At 41.1% G+C, this 19,835-nt stretch overlaps 1 protein-coding gene across 6 annotated transcripts in view; it reads left to right on the top strand.

Annotated features, from left to right (window-relative positions):
- Positions 1–19,835, top strand: part of LOC144990434 (nephronectin-like) — a 59,867-nt gene that overhangs the window by 19,638 nt on the left and 20,394 nt on the right. For 2 of the 6 annotated variants that reach the window (XM_078943675.1, XM_078943672.1), the window contains 4 exons: positions 4,100–4,192; positions 11,030–11,113; positions 17,236–17,355; positions 18,577–18,696. In XM_078943675.1, coding sequence (XP_078799801.1) covers positions 4,100–4,192; positions 11,030–11,113; positions 17,236–17,355; positions 18,577–18,696 — 417 coding nt within the window. Of the gene's footprint in view, positions 1–4,099; positions 4,193–11,026; positions 11,114–17,235; positions 17,356–18,576; positions 18,697–19,835 lie in introns of all 6 variants that reach the window. The other 4 variants (XM_078943674.1, XM_078943671.1, XM_078943677.1 and 1 more) reach the window with 2 other exon arrangements.

Genomic DNA, 19,835 nt, shown 5'->3' with positions numbered 1-19,835 from the left:
ATAATATTCAATATTTACTAGTTACACAATTTACCATTTTTATGAGTTTAAGCACAAAAACAGTCATAATGACTATGATTTACTGTTATTAAGCATGATTCTATTCTGCACAGGTTTATTTTAGAGCATCAGCAATAGTTTATGAATGAATTGAAATACGGTTTCTCTCAGCATTCTTTTGTATGGATGAGTGGCGGATCAAATTAGATTGGTTAAATAAACAGCATAGTGTTATGGAACAGGACTCATTCATTTTGCATTTGACCTTTTATTCTTCATTCAAAATTTAGCTGTTTTAACCTCAGCTGTAGTTAATAAATGCTGCTGTCTTTCTGTCTGCTGGACATGTCCACAAATAATTACGTTTGCCTCTAATAAAGCCAATCTTCATCAAGGAAACACAACATCCAAGCAGGCCGCTTGGATATGTGCTCAATTCTTTTCATCCGTGAACAAAGTTGAGATGAACATCTGCTTTCTTTTTGAGTTTATCAAGTGAATTTGAGGCACATACAGGCATTAGAGGACCTGCAGAACAAAGAAAGAAAGAAAGAAACTAAAGTAACTTTAAACTGAGGAATGAACTCACTATTGAAGCATGGAGGTTAAAAACGCACTCTATTTTAAGAGCTTTCCCAGTGGTCTTTATTTATTTTTTTTAACTTGTCCTGTCCAACAGCTGGACAAACAGATGAGACCTGAAGACCTCTTGTGTTGGACATATTTTACTTTAACAACAGGGGTTCTGAATTTTTTGACAAACCAGAGGTATGTCTGAATAAACCCCTTTTGAAATCGAGGCCAAACTTTATTCATTTTTATCGTATTTGAAGATTTTTTTGTGTTGGACCGGATGGAAAAGGAAAGGAGGGAGGAAGAGAGAGGGATGTCAGAGAGGGGGGTAGAAGGGTGATTATAAGGGGGGGGGGGGGGGGGGGGTAAAACCATGAAGCAGCATAAAGCAACAAGTTGCTGGATGTTTATCAATACGGTTAGGTTCAGATGTACTATAAATCTAGAAGGGGCGGGGCCTGTCCGATGGTCTTTTAGTTATGATTATGGCCGTTTTTTCCCAAAAAACAATACAAAAAAACTGTGCTGTTTTCTAAGACATAGCTTCTCCAGATCAAGATTTTTTTATTTGAAGCGTTAAGACGATAAATAAAAGTATAGATAAAATGTCTTAACAAGGTTCTGAGAGTATTAACCCCTGCACTGCTGCACCACTGTGGCCATTTTACTAAAATATTTAGGGGGTCATTATAGGCAACCTGGTCCCTCTTCATGCTGGATGCCCTGTAGTTGGTCCACAGGTGGGCAGTATGCAATAGTGTGCAGTAAGTTTTGAAAATAGGAATTTTAAGATTGTCAGAACATGAATAAAACCTGCTTGCAAGCATGTTTGCCTGAGCATATAAAATACGCACACCGTTGTCTGTGGATATCATCATCTGTAAGTTTATTATTGATGACACGTCAAAGACATTTTACTTAGTGACAGACATCAAGCTCAGAATCAGACAGTTTAAAAGCAGAAAAATTTGTTGTAACGACATCTTTTGTACAACAAATCAACACAGCACCTTTATTGAAATTGTCTAAAATATCTTTTTTAAAACCAAATTCACTATAGATATTTTAAAGTTGTTGCAATCCGGAGCTGCTGTGGCTAAAAAACAACAAAATCCTCTGCATACATCAGATGATTTACTTTAAAACCACCAACCATACAATTGGTTTTACATGCCAATAGAGTTTGTTTTAAGATAAGTCAGTTTGTTTTTTTCTTTTTGAAGATCTGCATCTTAGCTTTAACGCTAAAGGTCTCACCTATGAAGAGAGGAAACCAAACATCCATTTAACATTAGTCTGAATTGATGCCTTTTTGTGATAAATAGGGAATCACCATTACAACATCATTAAAATCTACATTCAAACACATCATTATGCACTGCCGTAATGACCAAAGCAGTAATTAAATCATCTAATAGCTTTTTTGTTTCAACTATGACATAATTAATGAAGCTTTAAATAAAAATCAGCCCCACTTTTCAGACGTGCCATGCAGCAAACTGCAGGGAGCTCATCCAGATAGAATGGAAGGGCCTCCAGCTAACTGAGACGGAAAGTGAGTCAGTGGAGCTGTACGACTTCATCTTTGTTCAGGCTCCAATTATTGCTATTTACGCACCGTGTAAGATCTGCAGGGCAGCTTTTTACTGACAAACTAATTATAAGCTCTTGTTTTTTGGTGTTTTAATTGTTTCAGTTTCTGTCTGAAAGGAAAATATTCCCCCTCTGGTCGTGGAACCCTGTGTAAATGTCAATACTCTGCTCTTGCTCTATTTTTTCACCCCATTTTCTGGATCAAACAGTAAAAGTCAAGAGTTTTCATGTTAAGAAAAAACACAAGCTGAGTCGAATGTACCGGTAAGCTGGATCGTTAATTCTCGACACTGGTCTTTCTATATAGATTAACTGACTGCTCATTTGGAACTTTGCTGACAGTTTAAACTGGAATTAGTCACATAACAACAGCTCAGAAGTCCTCTCACTGGCTTTCATTTACCTTTAGAACTGATTTAAAAGGCAACTGTTAGTTTGTAAATCTTTAAGTCTCATTCCAATCATCTTTTGATCTAAAACAAAAGCGTGGCTATCATGATTATGTTGTTTTTTGGCAAGATAAAAAAAACGATGTCCTTTTTCTAGGATCTAGTTTCCGCAGAGCGGCAGCAGGTAATTAAAAAAATGTGCCTCTGCCTTGTGGGTGGAAATGTTGACCTGCCCCTTCCGCTAACTTGCAGCACCTCACAACCCCAACATAACATTACCGGTGCAGCAAAAATGGTGTTGCTTTATGCTGCTTCATGGTCTTACCCCCCTTCCCCTCCTATTATCACCCTCCTACCCCCCCTCTCTCTAACGTCCCTCTCTCTTCTTCCCCTCTTTCCTTTTCCGTCCGGTCCAACACCAAAGATTTTCAAACATGATTGAAATTAATAAAGTTTGGCCTCAATTACAAAAGGGGTTTATTCAGACATACCTTTGGTTTGTCTGAAGATTAATAACCCCTCTTGTTAAAGTAAAATATGTCCAACACAAGAGGCCCTCAGCTCTCATCTGTCTGCCTAGCTATTGGACAGGACAAGTTAAAAAAAAAAATGGTGAGCAAATTGGAGCTGTCCAGCCGTATAGTTTACAGACAGATGCCAGATAAGACAGGAAAACAAACACGTACATGGATGTAATTGTCTGCAAGTGGATGCATCAGAATGGAGAGGAACAGGGAGCTTGTGGCCTGCCGATTGTAGATTCTATGTCACGCCTACAGGCTTTTTACATTTCACAACAATTTGAATAAAGAAATACTCAAAAATGCAGTTTTGATCTTTATGTTCTTCATATATGTCCTCCATCATGAGAAAAAATAGACAAGAAAATGAAAAAAACAGGATTTTCATTGAAGTGGGTCTTTAAATACCTGTCAGATTTTTTGCTGGTAAACCTACTAAACCTATGACATCTGTAGGAATCAACCAGTAGAAGTTGAATGGGGAGACTCTACTTCCCAAGGGAGCTAAGCTTTATCTATTTTTAAATCCAAACTTACCTTTTTTATTTAACCTTCTTGCTGGTGTTATTCTTTAGCATGCACACCTTTACTGCTGCAACCCTCTCTTCAACCCTTTAACATTTTACTTTCTCTAAATTTTATGTTTCATTTTTCTTTGGGCATTGCTTAATTGCTGTTGGTGCTTTTCCTATCTCCTGTGGTGCATTTCTGATTCAAAGCTGCAGTACAAATAAAACTGCCTTGTCAAGATCCAGAGAAATGTTAACTAGAGGTCAAAGTTTTGGGGTGTTTTGTGACCTTTGGACTACTTTAACAATTTTTTATGCTGCAATGAAGAAAATATTCCTTTTTTATAATGGTAGAATTTCCAGTGACAGATTTCTCAGTCATGATAACATTGCATATTTCCTGTGTGAAGGAGTCATGATGCTGCAAAATTACAACAATTATGTGGGATTAAGAGCTCTGTGTTCCAGATCTGGTACAAACCTCTCTCCTAATCTTTGACCCCTCCCTGAACAGCGGTGTGTCAGCCTGCCTGTAAACATGGAGACTGTGTTGGACCAAATAAGTGCAAGTGCCACCCCGGCTTCACCGGAAAGACCTGCAATCAAGGTGAGTTTTTTTTCCTAAAAAGGTGTACACTCTGATAACCATTTTTTTTTCTTGTAAGGGAAGTATCCAACATAATAAAAGGGGTTTGGCTATAAGTGTTCCTCATACCGAACAGGCTTCATGGCAGCTGACATAAATATTCTTGAAAAAACAAACCAAGTAAAGGAGAACGCCGGCCTTAGCAACAGCAGGGTATATCAACCGTATTGTGGTCACAGTCTCCATGGCACTTTTCCAAAACAGTAAAGCAGCAGCTGGAACTGACGCTGCTTTGCCCTTACTTGACAGTATTGAGTTGCTGTAATCACAGGGAAGGAGGTGCAAAGTAAGGGCTGACTCAGCTTTAATTAAAGTGAGAGCTGGCTATGTTGATTGATCCTGAGAGTGCATCCTCCAACCTTCCCGTGTCGTCCCGATTACTGATCTGACATGATTTAGCCTGACTTGGTGCTGCTTTAAACTGGGCTTTTTTGAGGTGGGAGACTGTTTTGAATGTTGGTTGACTGTGGGTGTTGAAAAGCATTAAAGCTCCTCATTTATCTGTATGTTGACTGTCATCCAGGCAGCCTAAGAATACCTGTGAATTCATGCCCTGAGACAAGAATAGGATACTGTGTAATTAAAAATAAGAGCGGGGGGGGGGGGGGGGGGGTGTCACTGAAATCTTTTACAGGATGTTTCAAATGACTCATGCTGCATTTCAAAGCTAGTTGGCTCCTCTTTGCCCTGCCAGACATCTCTTTGTTTTAATATGCAGTAAAAAAATGTTCAGCCTCCTTTTTTCTCTGAGAATAGACGTTTCTGCCAACCATTCAGACAGAATAATCTGACAGATATCATCCCACTGAGATGAAACTAGCCATTTAACCAAGTTGCCCTACTGTGTATTTTTTAGGCTATATATGTTTTGCAGAGATTAATATCTGACCCCCCTACTAGTAGCAGAATAGACTGTGTAGGGTAGTGCTGACCTTCTTTGCTGATTTAAACCACCTCCACACCACAGAATCCAGTTTTATTTTTTTATTTTTTTCTAACTTGTCCTGTCCAACAGCTGGGCAGACAGATGAGAGCTGAAGGCCTTTTGTGTTGGACATATTTTACTTTAACAACAGGGGTTAATCTTCTGACAAACCAGAGGTATGTCTGAAGAAACCCTTTTTGTAATTGAGGCCAAACTTTATTCTTTTTAATTGTTTTTGAAAATCTTTTGTGTTGGACCGGATGGAAAGGAAAGGAGGGAAGAAGAGAGAGGGATGTTAGAGAGGGGGGGATAGGAGGGCGATCATAGGAGGGGGGAGGGGGTGAAACCATGAAGCAGAATAAAGCAACAAGCTACTGGATGTTTAACATTACGGTAAAGGCCCGTTCACACCAGGACGAATTTCGCCGGCGATTTTCGCCGACGTTTAACATCTCGTGACTAAACAAAGGGCACCAATGAGAGTGTGCACACCGACGCGAAAAAACGCCACGCGTCAAAGCGTCAAAAAAAAAAAACGCCTCGGGTTCGTTTTTTTTTTTTTTGACGCCTCGCGTCGAAATCTATTCGACCAATGAGAATGGCGCTTTTGCACACGTGTCTGGAGCTTCTGAAGTTACAGTAAAACACAACTTGGGGGCGCTCAAACACAAAACTGCCTTTCTGAACACACATACCAGCGAAGAAGATAGACGCCAAGTAGCGTCTACACAGCCGCGAAGAAATAATGACGGACATTCTAAAATATCCCCGAACCAAGCACCAGTTGGAGCTACTGGTGCTTGAAATATTCATGTTTTCTTTGTATTATTCTGACAAGCGCGTAAATACTTACTCTCTTCTTCTGAGTGAAAAGCGACTTTAAGAAGCGTAAAGTTGCGCAGCGCCACCTTGTGTACAGGAGTATTTCTGTTTACATTAAGCGCCATCTAATGTCAGGGAATGAAATTGCATGTTCGCTCGGCTCATCGTCAGCGAAAATCGCCTGGCGAAAAACGCTGGCGAATAACGCCTGGCGAATATTCGTCCTGGTGTGTACGGGCCTTAAGGTTCAAATAGAATACAAATCTCAATGGGGCGGGGGCTGTCCTCACACACACTCAAATATTATAGACACACCTGTTAGCTGCAAAAATGTCCACATGTCAACATGTACACAATAAAGATATTGTTCACACATGCATACTAATGCCTTTAAGCCAACTAGTGTGAGATATTTCATTCAATCACGCAAACTATTAGTGCAAAGGTGAGCTAACACCTGTGCTCAGTTGAGTGTTTATGTTCTTCTAAAATGGATGATGGAATTTGAAAAGAAGGAGGGGGAGTGACCAGCCATCCCCACACCAAGACCCTCGCCGCAGCAGCCGCGGCAGCCGCGGCAGCCAGAAGCCCCCAACACCACGCGGCAGCAGGCAGAGAACAACCGCCCCCCGGGCGACCACGTCCGCCACCCAGGCCAGGGCCAGCAGGACCGCCACGAGGCCCCCAGAGCCAGAGAGCAGGGAGGCATGGGGGGAAAGAGAGTGCCGCCCCAGCCCAACCAGGAGAGCAGCCCCCCTGCAGCGCCAAGAGGGCCCAACGCCAGGCCCCAGCCGAGAGGGGTGCCCACAGCCCCAGACGAGCACCCCATCACCACCCAGGGGTTCTGGGCATCCCCCCGCCCAATCCCAGGTACGAGCCAGGACCCCCCAAGGGAGACCCGCTCTGCGCTCCAGGCAGCCATCCACCAGGCCCACGGTTGGTCCAGAAAGGTGCAAGACAGGGGCCAGCCGCCCCCGCCCCGGAGGGGGGCACCCCAGGGAGAAGGGGGCCCACAAGGGTTGTTGTAGACATGGCCCGACCAGGCTTGGCCACAGATGGAAGTTTGGCCCAGCACCCGGCGGCAAGGACCAGAACCCACTCCACAGGGACACAGACACCCCCGGCTCAGGTGTGATATGAACCCCGGCTTCTGGCCTTGCCAGAGAGCTCAGGGATCCCCCTCCCTGCGTGGGAGGGGGATCCCGGCATCCGGGGGACACGGCCGCCGTTGCCAAGGGCCCCGCACGCCCCACCAGGGATGGGGTAGGGGACAGATGGTCCAAGGTCCCGCCTTTCTTGCGAAATGAGTGTGTGTGCGCGTGTGTGTTAGTGAGGGTGTGTGTGCATGTGTGTGTGTTTATGTTGGAATGCATATTTTGAGGGGGGAAGGGTGTGTGTACGAAGGGGTGCAGTTAAAATTGGCGGGTAGGGCACTGAGGGGACATCTCCTGATTACTCACAGCGATGTCCCATCCCCCTCCCCACCAAGGGGCCCTAAATGTCTAAGGTGCAGTTAAAATTGGCGGGTAGGGTGCTAAAAGGACATCTGCTGCTTGCTGGCAGTGATGTCCAAGCATCCCCCTTACCAAGGGCCCTACATGTCTAAGGTGCAAATAAAACCGAGAGATGGGGGGCCCATTCCATACGGCATCCATCGGAGGGGGACCACTGCCAAGTAGCTTCCCCCCATGGCGCAACGCAGGCTAAACCCCCCCCACCCCCACCCCCTCTCCCTAACATGAGATTATATGAGGAAGGGGGTAAATTGGGGACAGCTGGTAGACTGCCCCCCAGTGGTCAAACAGCCCCCCCCCCCAGCAGCGCGCCCAGGACCCCCAACCCCGGGGTCGAATCCAGTTTTAGTATTCTGAATCTGAAGTTAAGACTTTCTCACTGAAGTACAGCCTTGGCTGAGCCTGGTTTTGAAGTCATGCAAGTCATGTCAGTCATGCAGAACTATACCTAAAGCAACAAAAGAGGAACGTTCTAAAGTAGATGCACAAATATTAATCAAAATGTTTTTTTTAACTGAAATGGCAACATGACCTGTAGCAATGTTTTTTAAGCCAAACCTCACACTAGTATGTGAGATTGACTAAACTGTTGATTAAAAAATAAAGTTATGTCTGAACCCAAATTGAACTGTGGCAACACAAAGAATATCCGTCTTCCTCAAAAGTTGTAGATTTAAAAGAAAACAACAAAAAAGATTAACGTGACACATTCCTTTTAAAAAAATCCAACAAAAAAAAAACCCTTTAGGTTCACCAAGAGGCTTTTCAACACCACACCTGAACTTTCCTTTCGGTCAAATGCAGCGGCGGAGATATGGAAGGGAAACATTTTCCCCCCACCCCAATTTTTGAGATATTAATAGAATCATTATTGACAAATATTAAGAAATCATTAAAGGAAGCTTCTTGTTCTAATTATTATAATTTTTTTTGTGCAAAAATAATCCGCCCCACCCATATACAGTAGCTCCGGCCCTCTTCAAATGATTAAAAATACCATTCTGACGCATATGCATGTATCTGTTTAATGCCGCTTTTTTATTTTCAAATCACAAAGAAACGCGCAATGCTTTATTTTTTCTGCTTTTGCTTTTAAAAACAGAAAAAAGTTTGTGAATATACTGTTTTAAAGATTGAACTGGTGGCTTTTTTGCCCCAAGGCTCGTTTGAAATGCAGCAATCAACAAGCAGTTTGAGGCTTTTGTCCCCCTCACACTTTTTATACGTTTTTAGAGGTTCAGCTTAAAGGTCAGTGCTTTCAGGATTTATTCAAATGACTGATGAAAGAAAAAAAACACCACCTCCCACTCACTTAATGCATGCAAAACAAAATAAATAAAAACGAAGACGAATGAAAAAAAAAATTCTTCTTATATTGTTGGTAATGTGAAATAGGCGAAAGACAGAGACATCCACTTAGTGCCAGTGAACTGGCTTTTTTGTGTTGAACCTTCATAAAATATTAACACTCACATGACTGCATTTTCGTTTCAGCCTTCAAAAATTTCACTTTAAGTGTTTATTTTTCAGTTTGTTAGGGTGTAGCAGTGAAACCAAATTAGTCACTTAGTCCCTTCAGAGTGGATTACAAAGAAGAGAATGTGATTATTTACATCCTGGAAGAAACAAATAAATCCACAGTTAAGATTGACATGCTCTACTTTCACAATCCTAATTAATTTGAAGAGGCGCCTCAGCATGGGTGATGAGGTAAATTGTTCATCTTGACAGGGTGGCAAAGATAGATTATGCTCCAGCTGCATAAATAAACTCATTATAGGGATCACTTGTGCAACAGTTTGGCAGCACACACACCAACCCCCTTCTGGTGCCATCATCTTAATAAGATGGTTATTTTTTAAGCAGGTAGATTTAATTATCTTAACGTCCGAATGAAAGACTTTGCTGATAGAGCAGTGTCTCAGTCATTAAAGGCCCCACAGCTGCACGACTTCCAGATGCTGTCGGCTAGATTAGTGATTAATACATTTCTGGGAATGATTGATCAGATACACATTTATGCTTGTTTTTTCTATTCCTCTTCTTAGATTACTGCAATCTGGGTTCTTTTTTCCCTTTATCTTGGTTCACAAATTAAAAATTGACTGTTTGTGATGGAGATGGTCTTAACAGTTCACACGCTGTGATCAACATGTGAACAGCTGGGGTTTTTTAACCTCAGATCTGCTCTATCTGCCATCTTTTTTTAGGTTAGATTCTCAAGAGGTGAAAAGCTATAAATGAGTGTCAAATAACATAAGTTCTTGCACTCTTTTAGAGAACACATCTGTGCTTTTTCACACACTTTAAAGATAACCTCATTTAAATGTTTCCCAAAGTTTTATATGATCCGACACACAAAAAGTATGTTTAACAGTAAATGTTTGAAACAAAGTTAGAATCAGCTCACTGTTGACAAACAAAACTTAACAATTTTTTTTAGAACTTGTAAATCAGAAATGTTAAGGATTGTGTTAAAAAATTAACACACAAAGTAAATACAATTGTTAAATTCCTCCTTTTTCATAAAATCTTGATGTTTTAACTATTTTTTATTTGTCAAAATGTTCAGCTTAAAACATGAATCTAAAGCAATAAATTAAAGCATTTTTGTGTTATTCCGAAGAATTTTGTGTTGGTTGCAGGAGTTATTATTGTAGAACATGCATCTTTTTCAGTTGTAGACCCAGATCTCTTCAGATTGTTCCAGTCATTGCATGTTTGTGCTTTTCACCTTTGTTTTAAAGAAAGTTCGTGTTTGTATCAGAACAGTTACAGTTTGCATTTGAAATATTTTCTTTGGTTAAATGATTTATAGTCCGCTGCTTGTCCTTTCCATCGGTCGTCTTTCGCAATTTAAGATCTAAATGTGTCTAAACTAAACTCGGACGGACCTCTCAATCCACCTGACCTGATGGTTAGATTAGAGCTCATTTGGTTTTCCGGTTTTAGCCTCTTGCAGCAGTTGTGTAATTTGTGTGTGTCATTGACCAGATACTACTAGTAAGTCATTGTATTTCCCAAATGGGAAATCCTATAAGGAAATCAGGTGAGCTGAGTACTACGTTGGGGATGTGTCATCTCCTTGTCACCTAACAATGGGTATTCTTAGCTCACCGCCGGAGGAAAGGTGGCTTGACTGATGGATGGTTGAACAATCGGGGAGGGGCTGAAATTCCTGGAGATCAAGTGTTTGCAGTCCTGCAGCTTGCCCCTTAAATCTTGCAAATTTGCTGACAAAAAAAAACAAAAAACTAATGAAATTGTTTTTTTCTTCTTTTTCTGTTCTGATAATAAGCTCCAGTTTGGTTCCCACAAGTGTAACCCTCTTTGCTGCACAATGTTGTTCTTTCCCTCTTAGCAGGTGGTGTTGTGGTCAGACGTTTTTAATCCATTGGTTGGTTGCTCTTTATTTTCATCTCCCTCAGCTCTTCCTGTTCTCCTTTCTCATTCTTCATCCTCTGATGTCCATCAACCCCCCAGAACACTTGTCACTTCCCATCCCATTTCTAACCCACTTTCTTTTGTTCAAAGAAGAAGCGTTGGACCATTTAACTCAGCTAGTATGGACCAGTCACCTTCCTATCATTCTTCCTGTGGACCGTCAGCCAGTGACAGAGGGTGAGATTCTCCAGTCAGCCCCCCTCCTCTTTCTCAGCAGCTTCCCTTCTTTCCCCCGTTGGCATCATGCATGGTTTGGCCACTGCACCCGAGGAGGAGTGAATGTCACTTTCACGGACTTTTATTGCTACTTTCTGTCATGTGTGGCAGATGCGGTGCCTCCCAAAGGCAGCTTTCCAGTTAAAATGCCATGATGAATGCCAAGCATGTCACACTTCTACCTCCATGCAGCTCTTTTTCTGTCTTATTTCCACCCTGAGCACTGATACGATACAAGCAAACCACACCTGATTTCATCTTTCCATTTTTCATATTTTTAATTCCATTAATGCAAACAAAGAACTCATTTCTCCACAGGGGTTCAGGGCTCACTCTGAAGGTCAAGCTACCTTTTTAGACAGTGTTATCCTCTTTAAAGACGAGCAAATCCCCAGGCAGAAGTTGTTGCTAATCTGTCCGTCAGTGGTCGAGCCGTGTCAGGAATGTGGCATCACATACCTCAGTGGAGCTGACCCAATAAATCACTCCCCTTTGCATCCTTTTCAAAGGTGTCTTGGCACTTCATTTGGTGCCAAGCAAACACCCATTTTTACATCTGTGATTGTACACCCATTTGATTTATTGGGGGAAAAAAGTCCATTGGTGATCATGTCTGTCTGTTTTCTCTAGGCTTTCTATCCATATGTGTTTTCCCTCTCCTCCTCTGAACTTATTTTTTTTCTTCCATAGATTAAAGCCTGGCTGTGTCTTGCAACTGGCTTGTGCTGATGCTCACTGAGCTTCCACTGTCTGAGAATGTGATCGCCTCAGTAATCCTTCATTTACATTTCTAACATCCTTTTTTCAGTCTAAAAGGCAAAAAAAAAATCAACAATAAAAAACTGTCTGCCAATGCCAACAAATGACAATGTTGCTATGATTTTTTTGTTTCTGCACAAACAAGGAAGGCTGTTGTTTACTTTGGAAATCAAGGATGGAGAAAGATTGGCGAGGCCAATCACACTAATGAGTCAAAGTGTGTGTGCACATCTTCTCTGGGAAGTGTGAGTCCTGTTTTCTGTGAAAGTGAAGCAGTTATTGGGTTTTGACTTAATAACCACAGAAAGAGCATTTTCATCTGTTGGTGTTTGAGCAGTGTGAAGTACCAAAAAGAAAGAGCTAAATGTGGGACAGCAGAGACTGAAACTGTGCCGAAAAATCCTCATTAGTTTAACCTTTAATCCAGCAGAGCGGAAATGGTTCTGCACCTTCAGCTTTGTTTTTCTGCACACAACAGAGCAAAAACAATGAGCCAATACAATCAAGAGCAATACACACCTCGTGTTCCACAAATCACTGATGCTGCCCTCAAGTGGCAGCAATGTGCAACAACAGATAAATTAGCATACAGTTGAACCTTTTAAAATATTTTTTTACTAAACAATTTGTCCTCTTTCTATGTTTAAGATCCTATAGCTATGGGACAATTATTAATCCCTGAAGGATTTAGTGGTATTACACCAGTTGGCAATCTAATCCACATTAGATGCAGGCTCTGTTTATAGACCAGGTCTTTTGCAAACAAACAACAAACCTGCTTCATGCTTCACAACCTTTCAGAGTAAGACCTATGTGGCTCTCAAAGAATTCCCTCAACATGTGTCGTTGGAGCCAGACACAGTAAGTCCAGAACGACCCCACATGTGCAGAGAGATGAAGTCTATTTGTTCCAGTTGGTCTGCATCTCAGAGATGGGGAGTGGGGCTTTTATCTGTTCAGAGGATTTCACATTGTTCTATTTTTACATGCATCTGACAGATACAGTAGTTAAAGGCAGCAGAACAAGAAAATGCAGTATAAAGAAAAGAGAGGGGACTTTGGCTTCCTCCCACCGTCCAAAAACATGGTTCATGGGTTAATAGGCTACTCTACATTGTCCCTAGGAGTGAATGTGAGTGTGTATGGGTGCGTGATTGTGACCCTGCGTCAGACTGGTGACCTGTCCAGGATGTACCCTGACTTTGCGGCTGGGATAGGTTCCAGCAGCCCTGTGACCCTTGAAGGGACAAAAACGGGTTTAGAAAATGAATGAAAACTCTAAATAATTTTCAAACCTTTAAAGTCCCACTCTTGTCATCTTTTGATCTATTGTAAAAGTGTTCCTAATGGTTTTTAAATTGTTAATATGCCGTTTGTAGCCAAAATAAAAATATCTTCTTCTGATTCACAATGATTTGATACTAAGAAAATCTATTTTGAGCTTAATTCTATTAAAGCATGTCCCCCATCATCAGAAAATGCCAAAAGAACATGTCAAAAACACTATTTTAACTGAATGAGTCTTTATCAAATAATATACAGGTATTTTTGTACACAAAACTGCCTTATGGAGTTTAGTGCATGTAGGATCAGGGGTTTGAACTCTCCGGCCTGACCGTCGTCATGAGGTTATTTGGTTTTAACAGCATGGACTTCAGAATGAAGTGAAAATTATTTCCTTAATATTAGCTATTTTATAATACCAAATATGCATGACCCTGTGTGCAAATGCCTTAACATTAAATGAACAAGGAAATGACAACACAACACCTGCATTTATTTTGTTTCATTTAAATTAAAATTATATTTTTAAACCTGGCGTTGAGTATTTTGAAAAAGTCTTGAGAGCATGAACCATAAAAAGACTCGTGGTATATTTTAAATATGTATCTTGATCTAGACCTCTCTGTAATGACATTATTCAAAATCTTAATTTTTAAAACGTTTCTGGAGGACAAATCGTGATGAGAATCATAACTACTTGAATTTGTGTATTAGTATATTCTGAAATTTGTATATTTTTCAAAGAAAAGGGCAGGAAACTGTTCATTTCAAGCTATGCAGAGAAATAAAGAGAGGGAAATGCCCTTATTACCATAGTTCTGTTTGACAGTGAACTGATATGACAAGCTTCAGGCCTCTGCAAGGGATCTACATAAATGGATTTCATATACTATTACATTTATTGTCAGCCTTTTGATTACTAAAATAACAAATATCTGCTCTGATTCAAGTCTAGACAAATTGTCCAAACTGTTTGGCATCACCTGCATGACTTTTGTGTGCTTTGTTGGGAAAAAAACAAAAAAGATTCCTCCATAAAAATACAAAACATGTCTTTTTGTAACAGAAAACTGGCTTCTCATATGAAAATGTAATAGTTTAAAGTCAACAATATGATGTAATAATACACATAACACTGAAGTTCTTATTGTTTTTTTTTTTTAAATATTCACAATTGAAGACTTAAAGGACAAAGATCAAGTCTACGTTTAAACAATTTCAAGCTCTTATACAAACAGTGTTCAGAGCAGTGGAAAGGTTTCCCCATTTTAATTTCAAACTATTAGGCGAAACAGCAGGGTGCAGAGCCTTTAAATTATGTATCCTAACTAAATTGAGTAAAATAGAGCTGTTTACAGATAGTTTTGTAATTTATTTTTATGAGCTAATCAAAAAGTTATGTGTGCTTTTTATTTTTTCATTTGCCCACTGAAATTAGTAGACACCCGTAAAAGTAATGCAGTTTTCAGGGTTTCCAGATTGTTACTGAGAATCCCAGGAGTTGACGCACCAGCAACCTTCTCTCAAGGTCAGCCAGGGCTCAGTGCTCAGAGGAAGCACAGAAACCCCAAGAGCTTCCCGACGGAAAGGAAGCCAGAGCATGGCGGCATTGATCCTTTAAAATCACAAGGACTGGTACACCTGCTACACCTTAAGAGATGACTGTGAACTCCGCAGGTGTACTGAGCAGTTCTGGAGCCGCATCTGCCGGTCTTAGCTTTTAAATCTGTAACAGGCTTAATGTTATTTAAGCACCACTAAAGTCTGGGCTAACTCATTTATTTTTCTACAAACAAAATCAGAGTTTCAGATCTTTATTAAAAAGATTCTCTCATCTGGCATTGATCTATTTGACTGTTATCTTTTGTGTTCTTGCAAGAATTAAAACTTTTTAAATTAATTAAAAGGTTTATATAAATAATCTGACCTACAGCCAAGTCTATGAATGTGAAACCCACTCTGGGGTTTCAGTAAAATGATCCATTGATCCCTACAGACCTTTGAGTCAAAACAACTAGAGGGAAGATGGGCATAGAGGATCTTTCTTTGCTGCCGTGTTATTTGAATGTATTTGCTCAGAAGAAATTTGCATGAGCATCTGAAAGGTGCTGCTCTCAGAGTAAGCTCCATCCTCTTATGAGTCCGACCTGCTGTGTATTCCGACAGCATCCTTTTGGTAATCTCATTTTCCTGGCTTGTTGGAGATTTCTGCAGGGGTGTATCTGCATAAAAACATTGGGACTGACCTGAGAAGGAGAGCAGGCTTATGAAGTCACTGTGAGCCAAAGGGGGGATAATGGCGTATTTGATCACAATAAGGTGGTGGAGGGTTTGACAGCTGATACTGGCTTCCTGTTAGACCATCAAACATCTGACTTTGGGGCTTTTTAAGAACATCTCAACAGCCATAGTGAACTCTTAACACGGAAGGGCAAGTCGTAGTGAATAAGGTGATTATTTTTTCAACTCCTCCAAATCCTGCACATTGTGCTAGCCTGTTAGTGCTCTTCAAGATAAAGGTGCGCGCTCCTGGCGTTCTAGTAGTTTGGGTGTCCAGCATGTGACGCGCATTCTTAAACACTTTTAGCATAAGTTCACGTGGGACTATTGCCACCAGTTACCAGTTCATGTTACCTACAGTTGGAAGAGGCTTGGTGTGAAATGTTGAAGTGGTGCAAATTGCTCCAAGCTTTTTCTTTCACAGCTCCACTCTGATAAATGAAAGATTTGGTGTCAAATAATTCCGGGGACAAATCGCAATTATTAATTTCTCTCCTATGATTAATGTTTAAATACTTGGTACTTCCGGGAAACAAAAAGAATGTTATCCATTCGTCACTACCAAATCCTGATTTCCTGATTAGTCAAAGTTCCTCCTTACCTTCTTCACCCAACAGTAGTCCAATTTCCACCGCCACCCTGTCGGTACAGCACAGATGGTGGTCATTGTTAACCCGGGCCTCCACCAATCCGGTACGGATCTCATAGGTCTGATTCACATTTGGCAAACATTTTACGTCGGATGCCCCTCCTGACACAACAGTCTGTATTTATTTGGGCTGGGGATATCTGTATTTATCCCAAGACCAAGGGGGCCCAAGCCATAAGATCCTGGCTTGGGCCCCCTCGTGGTCAAAGATCAACCTGGTTTAACTATTACTGCGTGTTCAATGCAGAATGTTTTGTACTGAGAGCCCCAAAATGGTTGTACAAACTTGTATAGTGAGGCGTGAATGCGATAACTTTGCACGCGGAAGCTCAAAATACGCATATATACAGTCAGGTCCATAATTAATGGGACAGCGACACAATTCCACCATTTTTGGCTCTATACACCGCCACAATGGATTTTTTGGACAAACAAGATGTGCTTTAACTGCAGACTGTCAGCTTTAATTTCAGGGTATTTAAATCAAGATCAGGGAGGATCAGGTGCAGGAATTACAACAGTTTGCATCTGTGCCTCCCACTTGTTAAGGAACCAAAAGTAATGGGCCACTTGGCTTCTCAGCTGTTCCATGGCCAGGTGTGTGTTGTTCCCTCACTATCCCAATTACAACGAGCAGATATAAGGTCCAGAGTTTTTGAAGTGTGCTGAATACACTTGTAGAACACGCTGGAGCCACCCTCCAAATAGAAATGAGTCTGCATCAAAGTGAATTTGTTTGTTACGGAAAAGTCTATTCAAGGTTGTGGAAAATACATAAAAGATCAAAGGAAACATCACGCTCGTAAAGAATAAAAAGAATGCAAATAAATAATTAAATAAATATCCTGACAACATTTTGAATCAATACAAGTATTGCTGAATGAACTATCGCGATATATCGGCAGAACCATTTTTTCTTACACCCCTACTGTTGCGGCTCCCTGTGCTTTCCTTTCAGTGGGAAACTGATCAAAATGGCTCTTTGAGAGGTACAGGTTGCCGACCCCTGGACTAAGGCATAACATGAGAGAACTTCTCATCTTTGACTTCACTTGCTTGTATTTTGAGGATTTGCAGTGTGTCCACTCATGCTCCCGTTTTGTGTCCACAGACCTGAATGAATGTGGGCTGAAGCCGAGGCCCTGTAAACACAGATGCATGAACACATTTGGGAGCTACAAATGCTACTGCCTGAATGGCTACATGCTGATGCCCGATGGAACCTGTGGAAGTAAGTCTCACAAGTGCACACATCCATGAGTTTATAGCTAATTGGAGATCTGCCTTTTCTTTAATCACTTCTGCTTAGAAATCCCTATTAAATACTCTATGGTGAAGCACATTTTTTACCTCCGTAATCATCTACTTTCCAAAGGGGAAAGCTGATGAAACATGCCCTCTGTCATAAAACCCATTTCCTCTCCTGTGAGTTTCTCTGACAGCAGCCTGGCAATTCTTTAAGAAGCCTTTTTTTTTCATAAAAAATCATGAAAGGAAAAAAAAAGACTTTTTAGATTAAAAGCTCTCATTGATCTGCTTCATCACAGTCATTTTTTCTTAGAAAACCAAAAGAAAAAGCTTCTTGAGAGCTAAAATGAAAATATGAAGGGAGCAGAATGTGAACTTTCATTGAATGCCCTGAGTTCTTTCCCATTGTGGGAGCTGATGCCTCTGCTTGCCTCCCATTCATTCTGTTTCCCACCTCGGTTTCTGTGCATGTTTCCACTTGCTGAGTGCATGACTCCTTGGATAAAAGTTCTGTCCTCTTTTAAACTTTGAAACTCCGAATGTCATCCCACTTAATGTTTCAGTGTGTTGTTTCCGTAATGACAACGTGTGGAAATTTGAACACCTTTCTGTTCCCTTTCGCTCCTCTGCTCGTGCTTTGATCAATGGATCGCTGTAGCATTTAATCAGCCCAGTCCGCCTTTGCCATCAAACCGTTCTCCAGGGAGCCAGCAGCAGCTCAAGTAGCTGCAGCAGCATGAGCCCTGCTTTTTAATTTCCTTTTTACGCTCTGAATGTATCAAGAGGCGCTGAACAAATTCAGTTCCAACATGTTATAATTTTAGAGGGTCTTGGTTTTCCCAGCATGGAACAACAGTGCGGCTGCACTTCTGCTCCGATATGCCGGAGATGGATTATTATTAGTTTTAGGGTTTAAGAAAGGATCAAAGAGGGCTGCTGGAGCTAAGGTGTGAGTATACGGCTATTGCACAGCAGAGGAATCTAATAACCGTAGAGTGACTGCTGTTCTGTCAGCTGCACCCTGGGGTCAAGCTCACTAATATCACAAAGGCCGGCAAGTGGGCCGGCTCTTACAAATTGGCTAAGGGATAAGAGGTGCATGTGTGTGTGTGTGGAAGGCATGGATAAGAGCAGCATAACTCTTTCCTTTGTACTCCTCTTTGTCACCAAGGCTTAACATGCATTTTTTCTTTCTTTCCATTAGACGCTCGGACTTGTGGCATGGCCAACTGTCAGTATGGCTGTGAAGTGCTGAAAGGGGAGGTTCGATGCCAGTGTCCGTCACCAGGGCTACAGCTGGCTCCGGATGGAAGGACCTGCGTGGGTGAGTCTTTATATAACTCATGGGCCTGGAAAACTGAGCCGTATTTTATCCCTCCCATGAGGTGAAGCTGTGTGCATTTCTCTCTGTCTTGATGCAGATATTTTTCATCACAAAGAAATCTTTTGAGAAAATAATTGTGTTTTTTTTCATGATGGAGGACATATAAAGAAAATTAAGCCTTAAAGTGCATTTCTGAGTATTTCCTAATTCTTATAATTGTGAGTCAGGACCAGACAAAAAAATGACAGTGGAAAAAGCTTGGAGCTCCCTGCTCCACTCCATTCTGATGCATCCACTTATCCATGGATGTCTTTGTTTTGGCATGTGACTCAAAACTGTGTGGCTGGAAAACTCCGATATTGCCATTCACGCCATTCACGTCAACTATGTGAAGTGGTCCATCCAATTGGGTATATGCCGTGAAATTTTTTCAGCATGTGTGTAAACATTTAAGGTAACCATTTATCTCAGTTTACAGTGTCTTTTCTGATACATGTATGACACGGGCTGATTTAGCGATAACGATAAATTTGGAATTTATTGTCCACGCCTAGTTTGGAGGTGTGAAGGGTTGCAAGCCAGTTGGAGAGTGCATAAAACACAAAGCTTCTTAAAAAACAGAGATGGGAATGGAGTGCGGGATTGCTTCACACCAATGATTCCGCCCACACTTAGAGATGAACACCTGCAGCTAGAAACTAGTTAACAACACATTTTTTATTTTGGCTAAAATCGGCATTAATCATAATTAAAAGACCACTGAAAATGCTTTCAAAATAGATCTAAAAGAGGATTGGAGTGAGTCTTTAAGCCTTCAATTGGAACTCGTCTGAAATATTTAGAGTTTTTTTTGTGTTTTAATGATCTCAAACAGAAAATTGTTCCATCTTGGCTTTTTTAATACAATAGTGTAGCAAGAAAGACTCCAGCTCTGTCCTCCACATCTACAGTACTTTTACCTGCAAACGTTGCCTTTGGATTTGAACAGACTCCTCCAGTGAGAGCTGTTACTGCTGCAATACCTTATCATTCCACTTTAATGTTAAGTGGCTTAATGGAAGGGACAGTTTTCTAAAGTGAGCCTTGATTCCTCGAAGAGAGATGTCCTCTGATCCTACCGAGGGGCATATTGACCTGTT

Source organism: Oryzias latipes (assembly GCF_053564925.1).
Source record: "Oryzias latipes strain Hd-rR chromosome 1 unlocalized genomic scaffold, Olatipes_Hd-rR_3.1 chr1_Y".
NCBI classification, from domain to species: Eukaryota; Metazoa; Chordata; class Actinopteri; order Beloniformes; family Adrianichthyidae; genus Oryzias; species Oryzias latipes.
Note: the sequence above shows the minus strand (reverse complement) of the source record. Positions and strands in the feature narration are given on the sequence as shown.